Source organism: Microcaecilia unicolor, chromosome 3 (genome assembly GCF_901765095.1).
Source record: "Microcaecilia unicolor chromosome 3, aMicUni1.1, whole genome shotgun sequence".
NCBI lineage: Eukaryota > Metazoa > Chordata > Amphibia > Gymnophiona > Siphonopidae > Microcaecilia > Microcaecilia unicolor.
In genome coordinates this window covers 372,648,805-372,667,299 of record NC_044033.1, presented here as the reverse complement: position 1 = coordinate 372,667,299, position 18,495 = coordinate 372,648,805, and the positions used below count along the sequence as shown (strand labels likewise).

The 18,495-nt window shown below is 47.0% G+C and overlaps 1 protein-coding gene across 1 annotated transcript in view; it reads left to right on the top strand.

The window, feature by feature from the left end:
• The window catches only part of EIF2B4 (eukaryotic translation initiation factor 2B subunit delta), a 94,066-nt gene that overhangs the window by 34,663 nt on the left and 40,908 nt on the right, over positions 1 to 18,495 (top strand). Inside the window, 1 exon segment of the mRNA XM_030198585.1 lies at positions 16,667 to 16,817. Coding sequence (XP_030054445.1) covers positions 16,667 to 16,817 — 151 coding nt within the window.

The following is an 18,495-nucleotide window of genomic DNA, read 5'->3' as shown; positions in this document are numbered from 1 at the left end:
ATGTATTATCATGTTTCACTTTTAAATAATGATGTAAAAATTTAGGTGAAAGGTTTAATGAATCGGTTGGAGACTGTACCTAAGAGGACCTTACGAGACTGGGAGACTGGGCGTCTAAATGGCAGATGACATTTAATGTGAGCAAATGCAAAGTGATGTATGTGGGAAAGAGGAACCTGAATTATAGCTAAGTCATTCAAGGTTCCACATTAGGAGTCACTGAACAAGAAAGGGATCTAGGTGTCATCGTTGATGATACGTTGAAACCTTCTGCTCAGCGTGCTGCTGCGGCTAAGAAAGCAAATAGAATGTTAGGTATTATAGGGAAAGGAATGGAAAACAAAACAGAGGACGTTATAATGCCTTTGTATTGCTCCATGGTGCGACCGCACCTCAAATAATGTGTTCAATTCTGGTCACCGCATCTCACAAAAAGATATAGAGGGGCGTAATCGAGAGGGACGCACAAGTTTTTCAGAGGACATCCTCATGAAGGGGTGGGGAAACCCGTAATATTGAAACAAGATGGACGTCCATCTTTTGTTTCGATAATACGGTTGGGGACGTCCAAATCTGGAAATTTAGGTCAACCTTAGAGATGGTCGTCCTTAGACTTGGTCGTTTCTGATTTTTGGCGAAAATGGAAACTGAGGACGCCCATCTCAGAAGCGACCAAATCCAAGCCCTTTGGTCATGCGAGGAGCCAGCATTCTTAGTGCACTGGTCCCCCTCACATGCCAGGACACCAACCGGGCACCCTAGGGGGCACTGCAGTGGACTTCAGAAATTGCTTCCAGATGCATAGCTCCCTTACCATGTGTTGAGCCCCCCCAACCCCCCCCCCCCCCCAAACCCACTACCCACAACTGTACGCCACTACCATAGCCCTTATGGGTGAAGGGGGCACCTAGATGGGGGCACAGTGGGTTTCTGGTGGGTTTTGGAGGGCTCACATTTACCACCACAAGTGTAACAGGTGGGGGGGATGGGCCTGGTTCCGCCTGTCTGAACTGCACTACACCCACTAAAACTGCTCCAGGGACCTGCATACTGCTGCGATGGGCCCGAGTATGACATTTGAGGCTGGCATAGAGGCTGGCAAAAAATATTTTTAAAGAATTTTTTTTTGAGGGTGGGAGGGGGTTAGTGAACACTGGGGGAGTAAGGGGAGGTCATCCCCAATTCCCTCCGGTGGTCATCTGGTCAGTTTGGGCACCTTTTCGTGGCTTGGTCATAACTAAAAAAGGACCAAGTAAAGTCGTCCAAATGCTCGTCAGGGACGCCTTTCTTTTTTTTTTTTTTTTTATTATGGGTTGAGGACGCCCATGTGTTAGGCAAGCCCAAGTCCTGCCTTCGCTACGCCTCCGACACGCCCCCAGGAACTTTGGTCGTCTTCGCGATGGAAAGCAGTTGGGGATGCCCAAAATCGGCCTTCGATTATGCCGATTTGGGCGACCCTGGGAGAAGGACGCCCATCTTGTGATTTGTGTTGAAAGATGGGCGTCCTTCTCTTTCGAAAATAAGCCTGATAGTGGAATTAGAAAAGGTCCAGAGAAGGGCGACGAAAATGATGACGGGAATGGGACGACTTCCCTATGAGGAAAGCCTAAAGCGGCTAGCGTTCTTCAGCTTGGAGAAAAGGTGGCTGAGGGGTGATATAATAGACTTCTATAAAATAATGAGTGGTTCGGTTTGTGGCTTTTTCTGAAGTAATTCCTACGTTGGGGAGGGGAGAGGAAAGATTACGCAAAACAGAGGAATTCAATAAGTGGCTTGAGTCTTGGTGTGAAGAAGATTGTTTTAGATACATAGGAGAATGAGGTAATACGTGGAAAAATAACAGGCTGTACTGTAATGATGGGCTACATCTTTCTGTGATGGGAAAAAGGATCCTTGGGGAGAAATTCAGGCAGTATGTTTCTAGACATTTAGACGGTGGGGGTGACAAAAGGAAACAGGCGATTTCAGAAATAAACATGATGGCAGAGGGAAAGGTCATGTAAATATTAAAAAAACCCACCCAAACTCACAAAACACATGGAAAGCTATGTGCACAAATGCTCGTAGTCTAAGTAAAAAGGTTCAAGACTTGCAAGCCCTGATATTTGAAGAAAACTTGGATATTGTTGCTATTATGGAGACGTGGTTCAGTGATTCTCATGAATGGGATGTGACCGTACTGGGCTATAATCTTTTTAGGAAGGATAGAGAGGGCCAAAGAGGTGGAGGAGTGGCTCTGTATGTGAGAGAGAATATCAGAGCGGCTGAAATTTGGGGAACCTGGGGAAAAGAAGAAGCTTTATGGATCATCCTGGAAAGAGAAGACGGAACCTGTATCCACACAGGAGTTATCTTCAGACCTCCTGTGCAAACAGAGAAGTTGGACAAGGATCTGATAGAAGATATTCAAAAGATTGGTATGAAAGGGGAGGTGCTACTGTTCGGAGATTTCAATTTGTCTGACGTGGATTGGAACGTCCCGTCTGCGGAATCTGAAAGGAGTTGAGAGACAGTGGATGCCTGTCAAAGTGCCTTGCTCAGACAAATGATGACGGAACCCACGAGGGAAGGGTCGATGCTGGATCTAGTACTCACTAATGGAGGTAGTGTTTCCGATATCCGGGTGGGTGCCCACCTATGTAATAGTGATCATCACATCGTATGGTTTGATATAAGGGCGAAGGCAGAGTGCGGATGCACAAAACTCAAAGTACTGGACTTCAGACGTACTGATTTTGGAAAAATGGGGGAATACCGGAAGAAGGAGCTGTTGGAGTGGGAAGGCATAGGAGAAATGGCAAAACAGTTGTCCAAGCTAAAGGCTGCTATAAATATGGTGACTGATCTTTTTGTGAGGAAAGTAAACAAAAACAAGAGAAGCAGGAAGCCTATATGGTTCTCCAAACAAGTAGCTGAAAAAATAAGAGCAAAAGAGGCTTTGTTCAAGAAATACAAAAGAACGCAACTAGAGGATCACGGAAAAGATTATCGGATTAAACTGAAAGAAGCAAAAAGGGAAATACGGCTAGTGAAAGCGCGAACGGAAGAAAAAATGGTTAAATATGTAAAGAGAGGTGACAAGACCATTTTCAGATATATTGGAGAAAGGAGAAGAGATAGGAGTGGAATTGCGAGACTGAGAATGGCTATGTGGAGAGTGATGAAGCAAACGTGCTAAACAATTATTTGTCTTCGGTGTTCACGGAGGAAAATCCTGGAGAAGGACCGTGGTTGGCTGCTGAGGGAACGTCTGGGAATGGAGTGGATACTGCGCCGTTTATGGCAGAAAGAGTTTATAAACAGCTGGAGAATCTGAAGGTGAACAAAGCTATGGGTCCAGGTGGGATACATCCCAGGATACTGAAGGAGCTCAGAGAGGTACTGGTGGGACCTCTTAAAGGTTTATTTAATAGATCTTTAGAGACGGGAGAGGTTCCGCGAGATTGGAGCCAAGCGGATGTGGTCCCTCTTCACAAAAGTGGAGACAGGGAAGAAGTGAGAAACTACAGACCGTTGGTGGTAGGAAAAATAATGGAGTCGCTGAAAGGATAGTTAGCTTTCTAGAAACCGACGGGTTACAGGACCCAAGGCAACGTGGCTTTACCAAAGGAAAATCCTGCCAAACGAATCTTATTGACTTTTTTGACTGGGTGACCAAAGAAGTGGATGAGGGATGTGCACTAGATGTAATCTACTTGGACTTCAGCAAAGCCTTTGATACGGTCCCCCACAGAAGACTCATGAATAAGCTGAAAGGGTTGAACTTGGGACCGAAGTGGTGAACTGGATAAGAAACTGGTTGACCGACAGGTGGCAGAGGGTGATGGTAAATGGAATCTGCTCGGAGGAAAAGAAGGTGAGCAGTGGAGTTCCTCAGGGGTCGGTGCTGGGGCCTATTCTGTTTTAATATATTTGTGGGAGATATTGCTGAAGGGTTGGAAGGAAAGGTGTGCCTTTTTGCGGATGACACGAAAATAGCCAGTAGAGTGGATACCCCGGAGGGAGTAGAAACGATGAGAAGGGATCTCCGAACATTAGAAGAATGGTCGAGGGTCTGGCAGTTAAAATTTAATCTCACTAAATATTCTAGGTTTTAATGAAAATTTCTGTTTCCAATCAGTAAACTATAAACTAAAACAGAAACCAAATAAATCAACAATGAACCAAAAAACAAACAAAATATCAAATACCTAAACCACAAAAATAAAAATAAACGTTTATATTAATAACTTGTGCTCAGTTTTTTTGGTGTATTACATAAGACCCGAAGACTTGAGATGTGTAACCATACCATCATCATCGCACACCCTACCTCCACTCTCTATTAGTATAACTTCTATATAGTATAACTAGTATAACAATTAGTATAATTGTTAGTGAAAAAATGAAAAAGCTACTTAGCATGAGTGGGGGAGAAAGAGGAGAGATGGGATAGAATTCTTCTCAGCATTCTCAAAATTTTCCAGTTCAGAGAATGAAGCGAGTTCCAGATCAGGTCATAACCAGTAGAAGAAAGGAGGTGTTGATGCCCCTCTACAAGTTGTTGGTGAGGCCCCACTTGGAGTATTGTGTTCAATTTTGGAGGCCATATCTTGCTAAAGATGTAAAAAGACTGGAAGCGGTGCAAAGAAAAACTACAAAAATGGTATGGGATTTGCGTTACAAACAATACGAGGAGAGACTTTTTGACCTGAACATGTATACCTTGGACGAAAGGAGAAACGGGGGTGATATGATGCAGGCAAATATTTGAAAAGGAATTAATCCGCAAACGGAACCTTTTCCGTAGACGGGAAGGCGGTAGAACTAGAGGACATGAATTGAGGTTGAAGGGGGGCAGACTCAGGACTAATGTCAGAAAGTATTTTTTCACGGAGAGGGTGGTGGATATGTGGAATACCCTCCCACGGGAGGTGGTGGAGATGAAAATGGTAACGGAATTCAAACATGTGTGGGATAAACACAAAGGAATCCTGTTTAGGAGGATTGGTTCTGTGGAATCTTAGCGGAGATTGGGTGGTGACGCTGGTAATTGGAAACAAAACGGGAGCTGGGCAGACTTCTATGGTCTACGCCCTGATCGTGACTGAATAGATAGGGATGGGCTGAAGTGTAAATTTTAAGGGGCTTTGATGTTAGCTTCAGAACTTAGTACAAGAACAGTACTGGGCAGACTTCTATAGTCTGTGCCCTGAGAAAGGCAAGGACAAATCAAACTCGGGTATACATATAAAGTATCACATACCATGTAAAATGAGTTTATCTTGTTGGGCAGACTGGATGGACCATACAAGTCTTTATCTGCCATCATTTACTATGTTACTATGTTAAGAGGTGATATGTTACAGAGGGCTCTGGAATTCGTTTCCAGAGAATGTGGTAAAGGCGGTTAGCTTAGCAGAGTTTTAAAAAGGTTTGGACGGTTTCCTAAGTCCATAGACCATTATTAAATGGACTTGGGGGAAAATCCACTATTTCTGGGATAAGCAGTATAAAATGTTTTGTACCTTTTTGGGCTCTCGCCAGGTATTTGTTACCTGGATTGGCCACAGTTGGAAACAGGATGCTGGGCTTGATGGACCTTTGGTCTTTCCCAGTATGGCCATAGTTATGTACTTATGTACCCCGATCAGATGGGGTTAGTTAATGGAGGGCAGTTGGCAGATAATGGAGGAGAGTGATAAATTTGATACAACATGTGCAAAAGGAGTAGGTGGTGGGTTTGCTTTAGACAGTATTGAAAAAACTTGGACTGGGCAATAACTTTGTGAAGTGGGTGCAGGTGCTTTACTGTAACACTCAGGCATGAGTCGTGGTTAATGGGAGGATGTCTGAGCTGGTGGTGTTAGAGGGGGATGAGGTAGAGCTGTCTTCTTTTTTGCTTCTTTTGTTCTCCCTAGCACTCAAGTCTTTGGTTTGTAAAATAAGAAATGATACAGCTAGCCATTCTCTTATGGTTGGCAGGGAGGCTCATAAAATTGCTATGTATGCGGTTTGACGCAATTTTTATGCAGGATCCTTTTGTGTCAATTTCCTCTTTTATTGAAGGAGATTTTAAAGTAAACGTGGAACAATCCTTAAAAAAAGATTCCAGGAGAGATCCGGGAAATTATAGACTGGTGAGTCTGACGGTGCCAGGCAATATGGTAGAGACTATTATAAGCCAACACCAACAGAAGGTAACCTCTCCACTGAAGATCAATTGCCAAGCGAAGAAAAGTGGAGCTATTATAAAAAACAAAATTACAGAGCATATTCAAAAGCATGGATTAATGAGACAAAGTCAACATGGATTTAGTGAAGGGAAATCTTGCCTCACCAATCTATTACATTTCTTTGAAGGGGTGAACAAACATGGATAAAGGTGAGCCAGTTGATATTGTGTATCTGGATTTTCAGAAGGCATTTGACAAAGTACCTCATGAAAGACTCCAGAGGAAATTGGATAGTTATGGGATAGGAGGTAGTGTCCTATTGTGGATTAAAAACTGGTTAAAAGATAGAAAACCGAGAGTGGAGTTAAATGGTGAGTATTCTCAAAGGAGAAGGGTGGTTAGCGGGGTTCCTCAGGGGTCTGTGCTGGGACTGCTGCTTTTTAACATATTATAAATGACCTAGAGATGGGAGTAACTAGTGAGGTAATTAAATTTCTCTGAGGACAAGCAGGCAGCTTGTTCTCACATGTGGGTTTGCGTTGGCCCGGGAATCGGCAATTTTGCAAGCAAAATGTAAAAAAAGTTTTGCCAGATTTTTCTGGCGTGCGCACACCGCGCATGTGTGGCAGTCTTCCTGCCCGTCGCGTGAGTGGTCCTGCTGTTATTTTTTCTCTGCGGTGAGGTGCAGTCAAATTTTTCCCTGCTCCTCGCAGGCCCGTGAAAGAGTTTTCTGTGTGGATTTCTTTCTTTCTTTTTTGTTTTTATGATTTACTGTTTAAAAAAAAAAACTCCCGTAGTTTTCTTTACTTTTTGCCCCATTTCAAGTTTCCTTTCTTTTTCGTCGCGGCCGGCTTGCTCCTTTCTTTTCGTGCCCTTTTTTCTTTTAACAGGCACGATCGCATCTTTTGATTTCGCCAAAGCCGTATTTTCTTCCATGTAATAGAAGACACCCAGTGGCATCAAATGTTGTACTCGATGCAACCGGACTATCTTGGGTACCGATACCCACGCTTGGAGTATCCAGTGCCTTGGGCCTAACCACAGCCCATCCGCTTGTAGTCTGTGTCTTCGCATGAAGAAACGGATCCAAGCGTCTCGAGAGGCGCAACGAGACAAGCTTTTCGGGGCTCAGTCCAGTCCTTCGACATCGGTACCGAGGTCGGCGGCTTTGACATTGAGGGACGCATCGACGTCGGGAGCGAAGGTATTGGCTGCGGAACAACCTACTCATGCTGGGAGCAGTGAGGTATTGAGTGGGTCTCCACCTGTCTCGAGGCCTCCTGTTATGCAGGGCCCCCAGGACCGACCTTCGTCGGACCCGGCCCCGAGGAGACGTGAGGATTCCATGTCTTCCTCATTGGTACTGAGGAGTCTCGATGACCGGTGTCGAGCGAAGACAAAGAAGCTCAGTCATCATTCTCCTTCGACACACGGTGCTGGGAACTCCAGGGCATTGAGGGATGTGGCACCCGAGAAGCGTCGGTGCCGAGAGGATCGCTCTCCCTCTATTCAGGAGGTGCCGATGCGTCGGTATAGCAGCCCAGTACCTGCTCCCGAGCCTCGACAGATTCTGCCACCAGCTCCTATGCCGACCCTGTAGCCTTGTCCGACGGCGGCTCTCGACGAGCGCATCAGGGCCCTGCTTACAGAGCTTCTGGAAGGGTTACTGCGCCAGTCTGCTTCAGTGTCGGGGGTGCTTGCGCCTTCTGTACCGTCGGCTACAGCAGTCTCTGGTCCTTCACCTGTGGTGAGGTCCCCGACCTTGGTGCCGCCTGCCACCCAGGTCGACTCTCGCTCAACGTCGGTGGAGGAAGCTTCACCGGAGTCTAGGCGGGCGTCGACTTCTCGGCACTGCCATCGAGGACGTTGTTCCTCGGCGTCGAGGCAGGCTCAGTTTCGGACTTTTCTGAGAGATCTCTTGTCCGATACTGAAGATGAGCATTCGTGGGAGGAAGAGGAGGATCCCAGGTGCTTAGAAGAAAAGTACCGGGGATCCTTCTCTTCCCGCGTCAGTCCTATGGGATTCCATCTGAATCTTCCCCTCCACTAGAAAGGAGACTGTCTCCACCAGAGAGTCTTTACCTCCTTTTTCCGGGAAATGGCTGCGGCTATTCCCTTCCCTATGGAAGTTGAGGATGAGCCCAGGGCTGAGATGCTCGAGGTCCTGGATTATCCTTCTTCACCTAGAGAGGCTGCAACGGCTCCTTTGCATAATGTACTGAAGGAAGTCCTTATGCGAAACTGGTCGTTCCCTCTGTCTAACCCCCGTGATCCCGAAGAGAACAGAATCCTAATAACAGATCCACAGGGAACCTTGATTGATGAAGTCTCAGCTACCTCACAGCTCCATGGTGGTGGACTCCGCTCTCAAAAGAGCCAAGAGTACTAGGGACTATGCCTCGGCGCCCCCAGGCAGAGAATCTAGAACCTTGGACTCTTTTGGGAGGAAGACATATCAGGCCGCTATGCTCTCTGCCAAAATCCAAACATACCAGCTCTTCACGAGCATCCATTTGCGTAACTCGGTGAGGCAACTGTCTAGCTTGGTTGATGTGCTCCCTCCGGATCAGGCCAAGCCTTTTCGCCAGGTGGTCAGGCAGCAGAAGGTGTGTTGAAAATTCCTGGCCAGGGGTACGTTCGACACTTTTGATGTAGCATCCAGAATCGCTGCTCAAGGTATAGTGATGCGCAGACTCTCATGGCTGTGCGTTTCTGACCTGGATCATTCGGTCTAGCAGCGAATGGTGGATGTTCCTTGCCGGGGGGGAGAGAACCTTTTTGGTGAGAAAGTAGAGGATCTGGTTGACCAGCTCAAAAAGCACAATGATGCTATGGATTCTCTCTCCCACCGGGCGTCTTTTGCTACTACCTCCTCATCTAGGAGGTTTTTTGGAGGGAAGAGGAGTGCTCCCTATTCCTATGCTAGGCGTAGGTACACTCCTGCTTCTCGGCAGCCTGTCCAGGCTCAGTCCCAGCACGCTCGTTCTCGTCAACAGTGTGCGCCTAAGGCCTCTGTGGTCTCCAGCAAAAGCAAGGGACGGGCTTTTGACTGGCTCCAGTTCAGCATAGCCTCAGAAAAAGTGTCCGTACCGGACGACTTGCTGGTCGGGGGGGAGGTTGATATTTTTTCACCAAAGGTGGGTTCTTCAAATAGTCCGGTCAGGATACACCCTCAGTCTGGAGTCCAGACCTCCAAATTGTCCACCGGGAGCTCATTCTTACAGTTCCCAGCACAAACTGGTACTTGCAGAGGAACTCTCCGCCCTTCTACAAGCCCAAGTGGTTGAACCCGTTCCACCAGGGGAAGAAGGGCTGGGATTCTATTCCAGGTACTTCCTTATGCAAAAGAAAACAGGGGGGATGCGTCCCATCCTAGACCTATGGGCCCTGAACAAATTTCTAGTCCGAGAAAAGTTCAGGATGGTTTCCCTGGGCACCCTTCTTCCCATGATTCAGGAAAACGATTGGCTATGCTCTCAGGACTTAAAGGATGCTTACACCCACATCTTGATACTCCCAGCTCACAGGAAGTATCTTCGATTTCAGCTAGGAACACAGCACTTTCAGTACCGTGTACTGCCCTTTGGCCTAGCGTCTGCGCCCAGAGTGTTTACCAAATGCCTAGCTGTAGTTGCAGCGTCACTACACAGACTGGGAGTGTGTCAGGCTTTCAAGGCAGAAACTAGGTTCGTGAGCCCTTGGGCCACTGCCATGGAGCAGCAGTGGTAGGCAAAACCACCCCACACCAGAGACAAGGCAGAACTCTGACAGAAACAGCTAGACTTCACCTGCGCTTGACCGCCCTTCCCCAGGAGTTGAGCCCCTGGGTGCAGGTGGCCGGCAGGACTTACCGGACAGGGCAGGCACTGGATACCAACTAGGCTGAACAGGGACTGAGGGTCAGAGGGGAAAGGAATAGACATGGGCAGCAAGGCAGGAAACTGGGCCAGGACTCACAGACAGACAATACCACACAAAGCAGGAAATGGACAAGCTAAAGGACAGGAACTGAAAGCTGCCACGCAGCCACTGAAACAGGGTACAAATACTGACAGACAAGAGACAGGACTGAAAACTGCAGAGCAGCCACTAAAACAGGGAACAAATACTGACAGACAAGAGACAGGACTGAAAGCTGCAGAGCAGCCACTAAGCAAGAGACACAGACGAACAGAAACTAGACAAGGAATACAGACCAGAAACAAGACTAAGAGGCAGATGCACTAAACGTTTTTCATCGTTAAATGAGCCCTCGGGGAAGAATTTCCGATCCTTTCCATGCACTTAAGCCTATTTTCCGACGACAGTAGCAGCTAACGAAAACGGAATGGAGATGAGCAATTAGTGTGAAAACCCCATTGAAACGACATGCACTAACCTTTTCCGATTGCCTTTACGCAGGAAAAAGGCAGGAAAACTAACGAGAGGTCTGGACCTCTCGTTAGGACAGCTCTGTGCCAGGAAAAAGTGTTAAGTGAAAAAATAAACAAACTTTGAGCCAATCCCAGCGCATTAGCAGAGCTAAAAGCGCTGTGATTGGTCCAAAGGACCTCAGAAAACACATAAAAAAATAAAACTAAAAAAAGGATCGGGAGGGGGCAAGGGCGCTCATCAGGAGCGTCCTGTACGGACGGCCTTGCCCCCCCCCCCGCCGCTGCTCCCCACTTTCCGCCGCTCCCCCCATTCCGAAAAAGCAAAATTGTAGCAGCCCCTGCCCCCCTCCCTTCCTCACTCCTCTCAGCTCCGCCTCCCGACATCCTCCGTCTGTGCCCCGCCCCCTTTGGGGGTCGTCGCCGCCATTCCCCTTCTCCATCGGGCCCCCCTCCCTCTTACCGGGCCCGTGCAGCGCCTCTCTCCTCTGTCCGAAGGCGCTGCACGGGCAAGAAGAACGCTGAATCAGCTGATGCCTGCCTTCGCGATGGCGCGTCTTTCTCCTGCTGCGCCCGCCCCTGTCTGACGTCAGTGTTACTGACGTCAGACAGGGGCGGGCCCAGGAGGAGAAAGACGCTCTATCGCGAAGGCAGGCATCAGCTGATTCAGCGTTCTTCTTGCCCGTGCAGCGCCTTCGGACAGAGGAGAGAGGCGCTGCACGGGCCCGGTAAGAGGGAGGGGGGCCCGATGGAGAAGGGGAATGGCGGCGACGACCCCCAAAGGGGGCGGGGCACAGACGGAGGATGTCGGGAGGCGGAGCTGAGAGTAGTGAGGAAGGGAGGGGGGCAGGGGCTGCTACAATTTTGCTTTTTCGGGGTGGGGGGAGCGGCGGAAAGTGGGGAGCAGCGGCGGGGGGGGGGGGGCAAGGCCGTCCGTACAGGACGCTCCTGATGAGCGCCCTTGCCCCCTCCCGATCCTTTTTTTAGTTTTATTTTTTTATGTGTCAATTCAATTTGCCATGTGCTTGTGATTTGACTGTTTGTGGCATGCGCAGAGCAGCTAACATAACGCTTGGCTGCTCTGTGCATGATTTGGGGGCCGATTAACGATGTGTATTGTGATTCTTTGATACATTGTACGTTTCAATACCGATTCCAGCATGTGTGACTTTTTTTTTTGGTGCATTTTTCGTTATTTTAAAATCGTTAGGGACTTTAACGATTTAGATTTTTTTTACGTTTGGTTGCTGCATCTGCCTCTAAGGAAGTAAACAAATAAACCTAAGCTAAACTAAACACAGATAACTAGCAACAGACAAGGAGCTAAACAAGAAACCAGACTAGGCAGAAGTGCAACAAAGCACCAACAAACCAGGGACCTTAGATGATGCAAAGGCAAAGCAGAGAGTTTCCAAATGGCTAATGAGTCCAGCTGCAGCTGAGATTTAGCTGCAGCAATCACCAGGCAGCTATGGGTGCTGTGCAGGCTCAAACAGGACAAGCAAGTCTGGAAGGCCGCAAGATCCGGACTGGACTGGGCTGAAGTCTGGAACGGGAAACAGCACACAGACAATCCAATGCAGCCACCAGGTCTGGCCACCAGAGGGCAAGAGGAACACAAACCAAAACATAGGCAGAAAGCATACTGAATCACAGAGAGGCTTAACACACACAGGTGCAGTATAGTGGAGTAATCAGAGCCATGCTGGAAGCAGCCAGCACACAGAGACATAACTAACTCAGGAAGAACAGACAGAAGCTAGCTCAGAAACTGACCGCCGGAAATAAGGTGAGCCTGAGAGGGTTCACGACCACAATCGTGACAGAGTGCATGTGTTCCTGATCTCAACGATTGGCTGGTGAAGAGCACCTCAAAGGAGGGTGCTCTGGAGTCTATGCGAATGACTATTCGGGTGCTAGAGCTACTGGGGTTCGTCATAAATTATCCCAAGTCCCAACTCACCCCAGTACAAAAATTGGAATTCATTGGAGCCCTGTTGAACACTCAGACAGCTCGAGCTTATCTTCCCGAGGCAAGGGGAACAACCTTCTATTCCTGGTGTCCATGGTTCGAGCGTCCCAACAGGTCACGGCTCGGCAGATGTTGAGACTTCTGGGGCACATGGCCTCTACAGTTCATGTAACTCCCATGTTTACATATGAGATCAGCTCAATGAACCCTAGCTTCCCAGTGGTTTCAAGCTGCGGGGGATGTAGAAGATGTAGTCCAACTGTCCATCAGTTTTTGGAATTCTTTTCAGTGGTGGGAGATTCGATTCAATTTGACCATGGGGCGCCCATTCCAAGTTCCTCAGCCACAGAAAGTGCTGACGATGGATGCATCTCTTCTGAGGTGGGGAGCTCATGTAGATGGGCTCCACACTCAGGGAGCCTGGTCCTTTCAGGAAACAGGTCTGCAGATCAACCTCCTGGAATTAAGAGCAATCTGGAACGCTCTAAAGGCTTTCAGAGATCGGCTGTCCAACCATGTCATCTTAATTCAGACAGTCAATCAGGTTGCCATGTACTACACCAACAAGCACTGGATCTCGCCGTCTGTGTCAGGAAGCCATCCAGATGTGGCTTTGGGCACGCTGTCATGGCATGTTTTTCCAAACCACTTATCTGACAGGTGTAAACAACAGTCTGGCTGACAGACTGAGCAGGATAATGCAACCTCACGAGTGGTCACTGAACATGGGCACCCCCTCGGTGGATCTTTTTGCCACTCAGATCAATCACAAGGTCCCTCAGTTCTGTTCCAGGCTTCAGGCCCACGACAGGCTAGCGTCAGATGCCTTTCTCCTACATTGGGGGACAGGCCTCCTGTATTCGTATCCTCCTGTACCTCTAGTAGTGAAGACTTTGCTGAAATTCAAGCAAGACTGCGAAACCATGATCCTGATTGCACCTTTCTGGCCCCGTCAGATCTCTTTCCCTCTTCTTCTGGAGTTGTCCTCCGAAGAACCATGGGGATTGGAGTGTTTTCCAACACTTCAGAACGAGGGGTCGCTTCTACATCCCAACCTCCAGTCTCTGGCTCTCACAGCCTGGATGTTGAGAGCTTAGAATTCGCCTCCTTAGGTCTTTCAGAGGATGTCTCCCGAGTCTTGCTTGCTTCTAAGAAAGATTCCACAGAGGTGTAACTCTTTTAAATGGAGGAGGTTTGCTGTCTGGTGTGACAGCAAGGCCATAGATCCTCTTTCTTGTCCTACACAGACCCTGCTTGAATACCTTCTACACTTGTCAGAGTCTGGTCTCAAGACCATCTCAGTAAGGGTTCACCTTAGTGCAATTAGTGCTTATCACTGCCGTGTAGAGGGTAAGCCTATTTCTGGACAGCCTTTAGTTGTTCGATTCATGAGAGGTTTGCTTTTGTCAATGCCCCCTGTCAAACCTCCACCAGTGTCATGAGATCTCAACATCGTTCTCTCCCAGCTGATGAGAGCTCCTTTTGAGCCACTGAATTCCTGCCATCTGAAGTACTTGACCTGGAGGGTCATTTTCTTGGTGGCTGTTACTCAGCTCGTAGGGTCAGTGAGCTTCAGGCCTTGGTAGCACATGCACCTTATATTATGTTTCATCACAACAGAGTAGTCTTCTGCACGCACCCTAAGTTCCTGCCAAAGGTGGTGTCGGAGTTCCATCTGAACCAGTCAATTGTCTTGCCAACATTCTTTTCTCGTCCTCATACCCGCCCTGGCGAAAGCAGTTTGCACACCTTGGAATGCAAGAGAGCATTGGCCTTTTACGTGGAGCAGACAAAGCCCTTTAGGCAGTTCACCCAGTTGTTTTTCTTTTGATCCCAACAGAAGGGGAGTTGCTGTCGGGAAATGCACCATTTCCAATTGGCTAGCAGATTGCATTTCCTTCACTTACGCCCAAGCTGGGCTGCCTCTGGAGGGCCATGTCACGGCTCATAATGTTAGAGACATGTCTGCGTCAGTGGCTCACTTAAAGTCGGCCTCCATTGAGGAGATTTGCAAGGCTGCAACGTGGTCATCAGTCCACACATTCACATCTCACTACTGTCTTCAGCAGGATACCCGACGCGACAGTTTGGGCAGTCAGTGCTGCAGAATCAGTTCGGGGTTTAGAATCCAACTCCACCCCTCTAGACCCATTTTGTTCTGTTCCAGGCTTCACTCTCAGTTAGTTGTTTATGGTTTCAGTTCAATCTATGTTACGTCCTCGCCGTTGCGAGGCCCAATTGACCAATGTTCATTGTTTTGAGTGAGCCTGGGTGCTAGTGATACCCCACATGTGAGAACAAGCAGCCTGCTTGTCCTCTGAGAAAGCGAAGATACATACCTGTGGCAGGTATTCTCCGAGGACAGCAGGCTGATTGTTCTCACAAACCCGCCCACATCCCCTTTGGAGTTGTTGGTTGTTTATTTGCTTTTTGATTAAACTGATCGGGAACGCTCATGCGATGGGCGGGAAGACGGTCGCGCATGCGCGGACTCTGGCAAAACGTTTTTTATATTTTGCTTGCAAAATTGCCAATTCCTGGGCCGACGCAGACGTTGACCCATATGTGAGAACAATCAGCCTGCTGTCCTCGGAGAATACCTGCTACAGGTATGTATCTTTGCTTTACTGACGACAGAAAGCTATTCAAAGCCGTTAAATCATGGGAGTATTGTGAAAAATTACAAGAGGACTTTACGAGACTGGGAGACTGGACGTCTAAATGGCAGATGACGTTTAATGTGAGCAAGTGCAAAGTGATGCACGTGGGAAAGAGGAACCCGAAATTATAGGTACATCATGCAAGGTTCCACGTTAGGAGTCACGGACCAAGAAAGGGATCTAGGTGTCGTCGTTGATGATACGTTGAAACCTTCTGCTCAGTGTGCTGCGGCGGCAAAGAAAGCAAATAGAATGTTAGGTATTATTAGGAAAGGAATGGAAAACAAAAATGAGGATGTTAATATTGCCCTTGTATCGCTCCATGGTGCGATCGCACCTCGAATATTGTGCTCAATTCTGGTCGCCACATCTCAAAAATGATGTAGTGGAATTAGAAAAGGGGATGGGACGACTTCCCTATGAGGAAAGGCTAAAGCAGCTAGGGCTTTTCAGCTTGGAGAAAAGACGACTGAGGGGAGATATGATAGAGGTCTACAAAATAATGAGTGGAGTGGAACGGGTAGATGTGAATCGCTTGTTTACTCTTTCCAAAAATACTAGGACTAAGAGGCACACAATGAAGCTACAAGTAAATTTAAAACAATCGGAGAAAATATTTCTTCACTCAGTATGTAATTAAACTCTGGAATTCATTGCTAGAGAATGTAGTAAAAGCAGTTAGCTTAGCAGGATTTAAAAAATGTTTGGATAGCTTCCTAAAAGAAAAGTCCATAAGCCATTATTGAAATGGACTTGGGGAAAATCCACTGCTTATTTCTAGGATAAGCAGCACAAATGCATTGTACTGTTTTGGGATCTTGCTAGGTACTTGTAACCTGAATTGGCCACTGTTGGAAACAGGATGCTGGGCTCGATCGACCTTCGATCTGTCCCAGTGCGGCAATACTTATGTACTTAAGTGCATAGATTTAAAACAAACAAAAAAACACTTATATGGTTGGTACCAGCTCCAGCCACATAAATGCTTTTAAATATTGGAGCCAAGTTTTTTAAATCATGGAAAAGAAATACTGATGATGCATAACATACATATGCCTACACATTGACAAGATAACTACATTTAAAATATGTTTTATGTAATCCAAATGAGATTCCATTTACAATATTCAAAGCAGCTTACTGCCAAGCTGCTATTTTTATGATCAGATTTAGATTGGCATGGACTCTGAAATTTGTTAGAGTGCCCTGAATCACTGCAGCTGGGCACCAGTAGCCTATGTCAACAGTAGTGTAGTCAATAATATCATAAGGTTCTGCTACTTAGAAAGGAGAGGGTTTCCTTGCATCAGTGTTCTAATGTTGTATATACAAGAAAGAAGCTCCCAGCAGCAGCAGCCTTTTTACAGAGTAAGCTAGCTCATATATGCACTTCAGCCAGCTTGGGAGGTAGAGGAAGGTTGCCTACAATCTTTTTGCAGGTGTAGTCACATTTCTGGAACACTTTAGTCTTCTGTAACTGTGAATAACTGGGATTTTATATTTTGGTAGATGGATGGCCAGGAGCTGTCAAAAGAGGAGAAGCTACGGCTGAGAAAAGAAAAGAAGCAGCAGAAAAAACACAAGAAAGAGGACAAAGGGCTTGTCATTTCAGAGCCTGAGAAACCGCCTCCTGTCACAAATGCTGAGGATCAGAAGCAAGGTGAGAAAAGTTGTAAGCTGGTGGCAGGAGGACCAACTTGACCAACAGAGTTCCAACTAGTTCCACCTTCTAGTTGCATTCCTTATCATCTCTAAAGGATTAGTCCATATTTTTGGGTTCCGCAGGATTCCCGCAAACCCCGTTCCCATGCAGCTCTCTAGTTTGAACTGTATGCGGAAACAGATAGGAAGTCAGTGAAGTGACTTGAGGAGAGGGATAATATGAGCATAACAACACTGGCGGAATATTAGTCGTGCAGCAGAATTTTGAACAGATTGAAGAGGAGAGAAATGGCTAAGTGGGAGACCTGTGAGAAGCAAGTTGCAATAGTCTAAGCGAGAGGTGATAAGAGTGTGGATGAGGGTTCTGGTAGTGTGCTCAGAAAGGAAAGGGCAAATTTTGGTGATATAGAGAAAGAAACGACAGGTTTTAGCAGTCTGCTGAATATGTGCAGAGGAGAGGGAGGAGTCGAAGATGACCCCAAGGTTACGAGCTGATGAGACAGGAAGGATGAGAGTGTTATCCACAGAAATAGAGAATGGGGGAGGAGGAGAGGTTGGTTTAGGGGGAAAGATAAGCTCAGTCTTGGTCATGTTTACTTTCAGATGGCGCTGAGACATCCAGGCAGCAATGTCAGACAGGCAGGCTGATACTTTGGCCTGGATTTCGGCTGACATTTCTGGTGTGAAGCGGTAGATCTGGGAGTCATCAGCGTAAAGATGATACTGAAAACCATGGGATGAGATCAGAGTACCAAGGGAAGAAATATAGATGGAGAAAACAAGAGGTCCCAGGACAGATCCCTGAGGTACACCAACTGACAGTGGGATAGAAGTAGAGGAGGATCCACTAGAGTGTACACTAAAGGTATGCTGGGCGAGATAAGAAGAAAACCAGGAAAGAACAGAGCCCTGAAATCCAAGTGAGGACATTGTATCAAGGAGTAGGCTGTGATCAACAGTGTCAGAAGCAGCAGATAGATAGAGAAGGATGAGGATAGAATAGAGACCTTTGGATCTGGACAGGAACAGATCATTGGAGACTTTAGCAAGCACTGTTTCAGTTGAATGAAGGGGCGAAAGCCAGATTAAAGTGGATCAAGAATAGCTTGAGATGAAAGAAAGTCAAGGCAATGGCGGTGAACAGCATGTTCAAGTATCTTGGATAGGAAAGTGAGGAGGGAGATGGGGCGATAGTTGGAAGGACAGGTAGGGTCCAATGAAGGTTTTTTTTAAAGGAGTGGTGTGACTACGGCATGTTTGAAGGCAAGCTGATGCTGTGCTGGTGAGTAAGAATAAAAGACTTTTAATTCTCTAATTCCTGTCCAATTTTTCTATAATATTTTGTAATATTTCGTAAGATGTTTAGAGAATAGCAACCAAATGCGCAGCCTAGTACACAATAGAGACCTAATAGGAAACTGGGAAAAACACATGCAGATGTTAGAAACTATGTGAAAGTAATGTTATGTAAAATAAGCAGTATGCACAGATCATAGAAATTATCCTTGGTGAGAGGTTGCAAATGTTTGTTTGCTATGTGTGCAAGCAATCGCTTAACCAGGCTTGTCCAGCCATTTTCTGTTTTGCATTTCTATTTTATATTTTGTAACATTTGGAGGGACAAAACACGCATTATCATATTTTGCTGCATGTTTCGTCAAATAGTAGCAAAATAC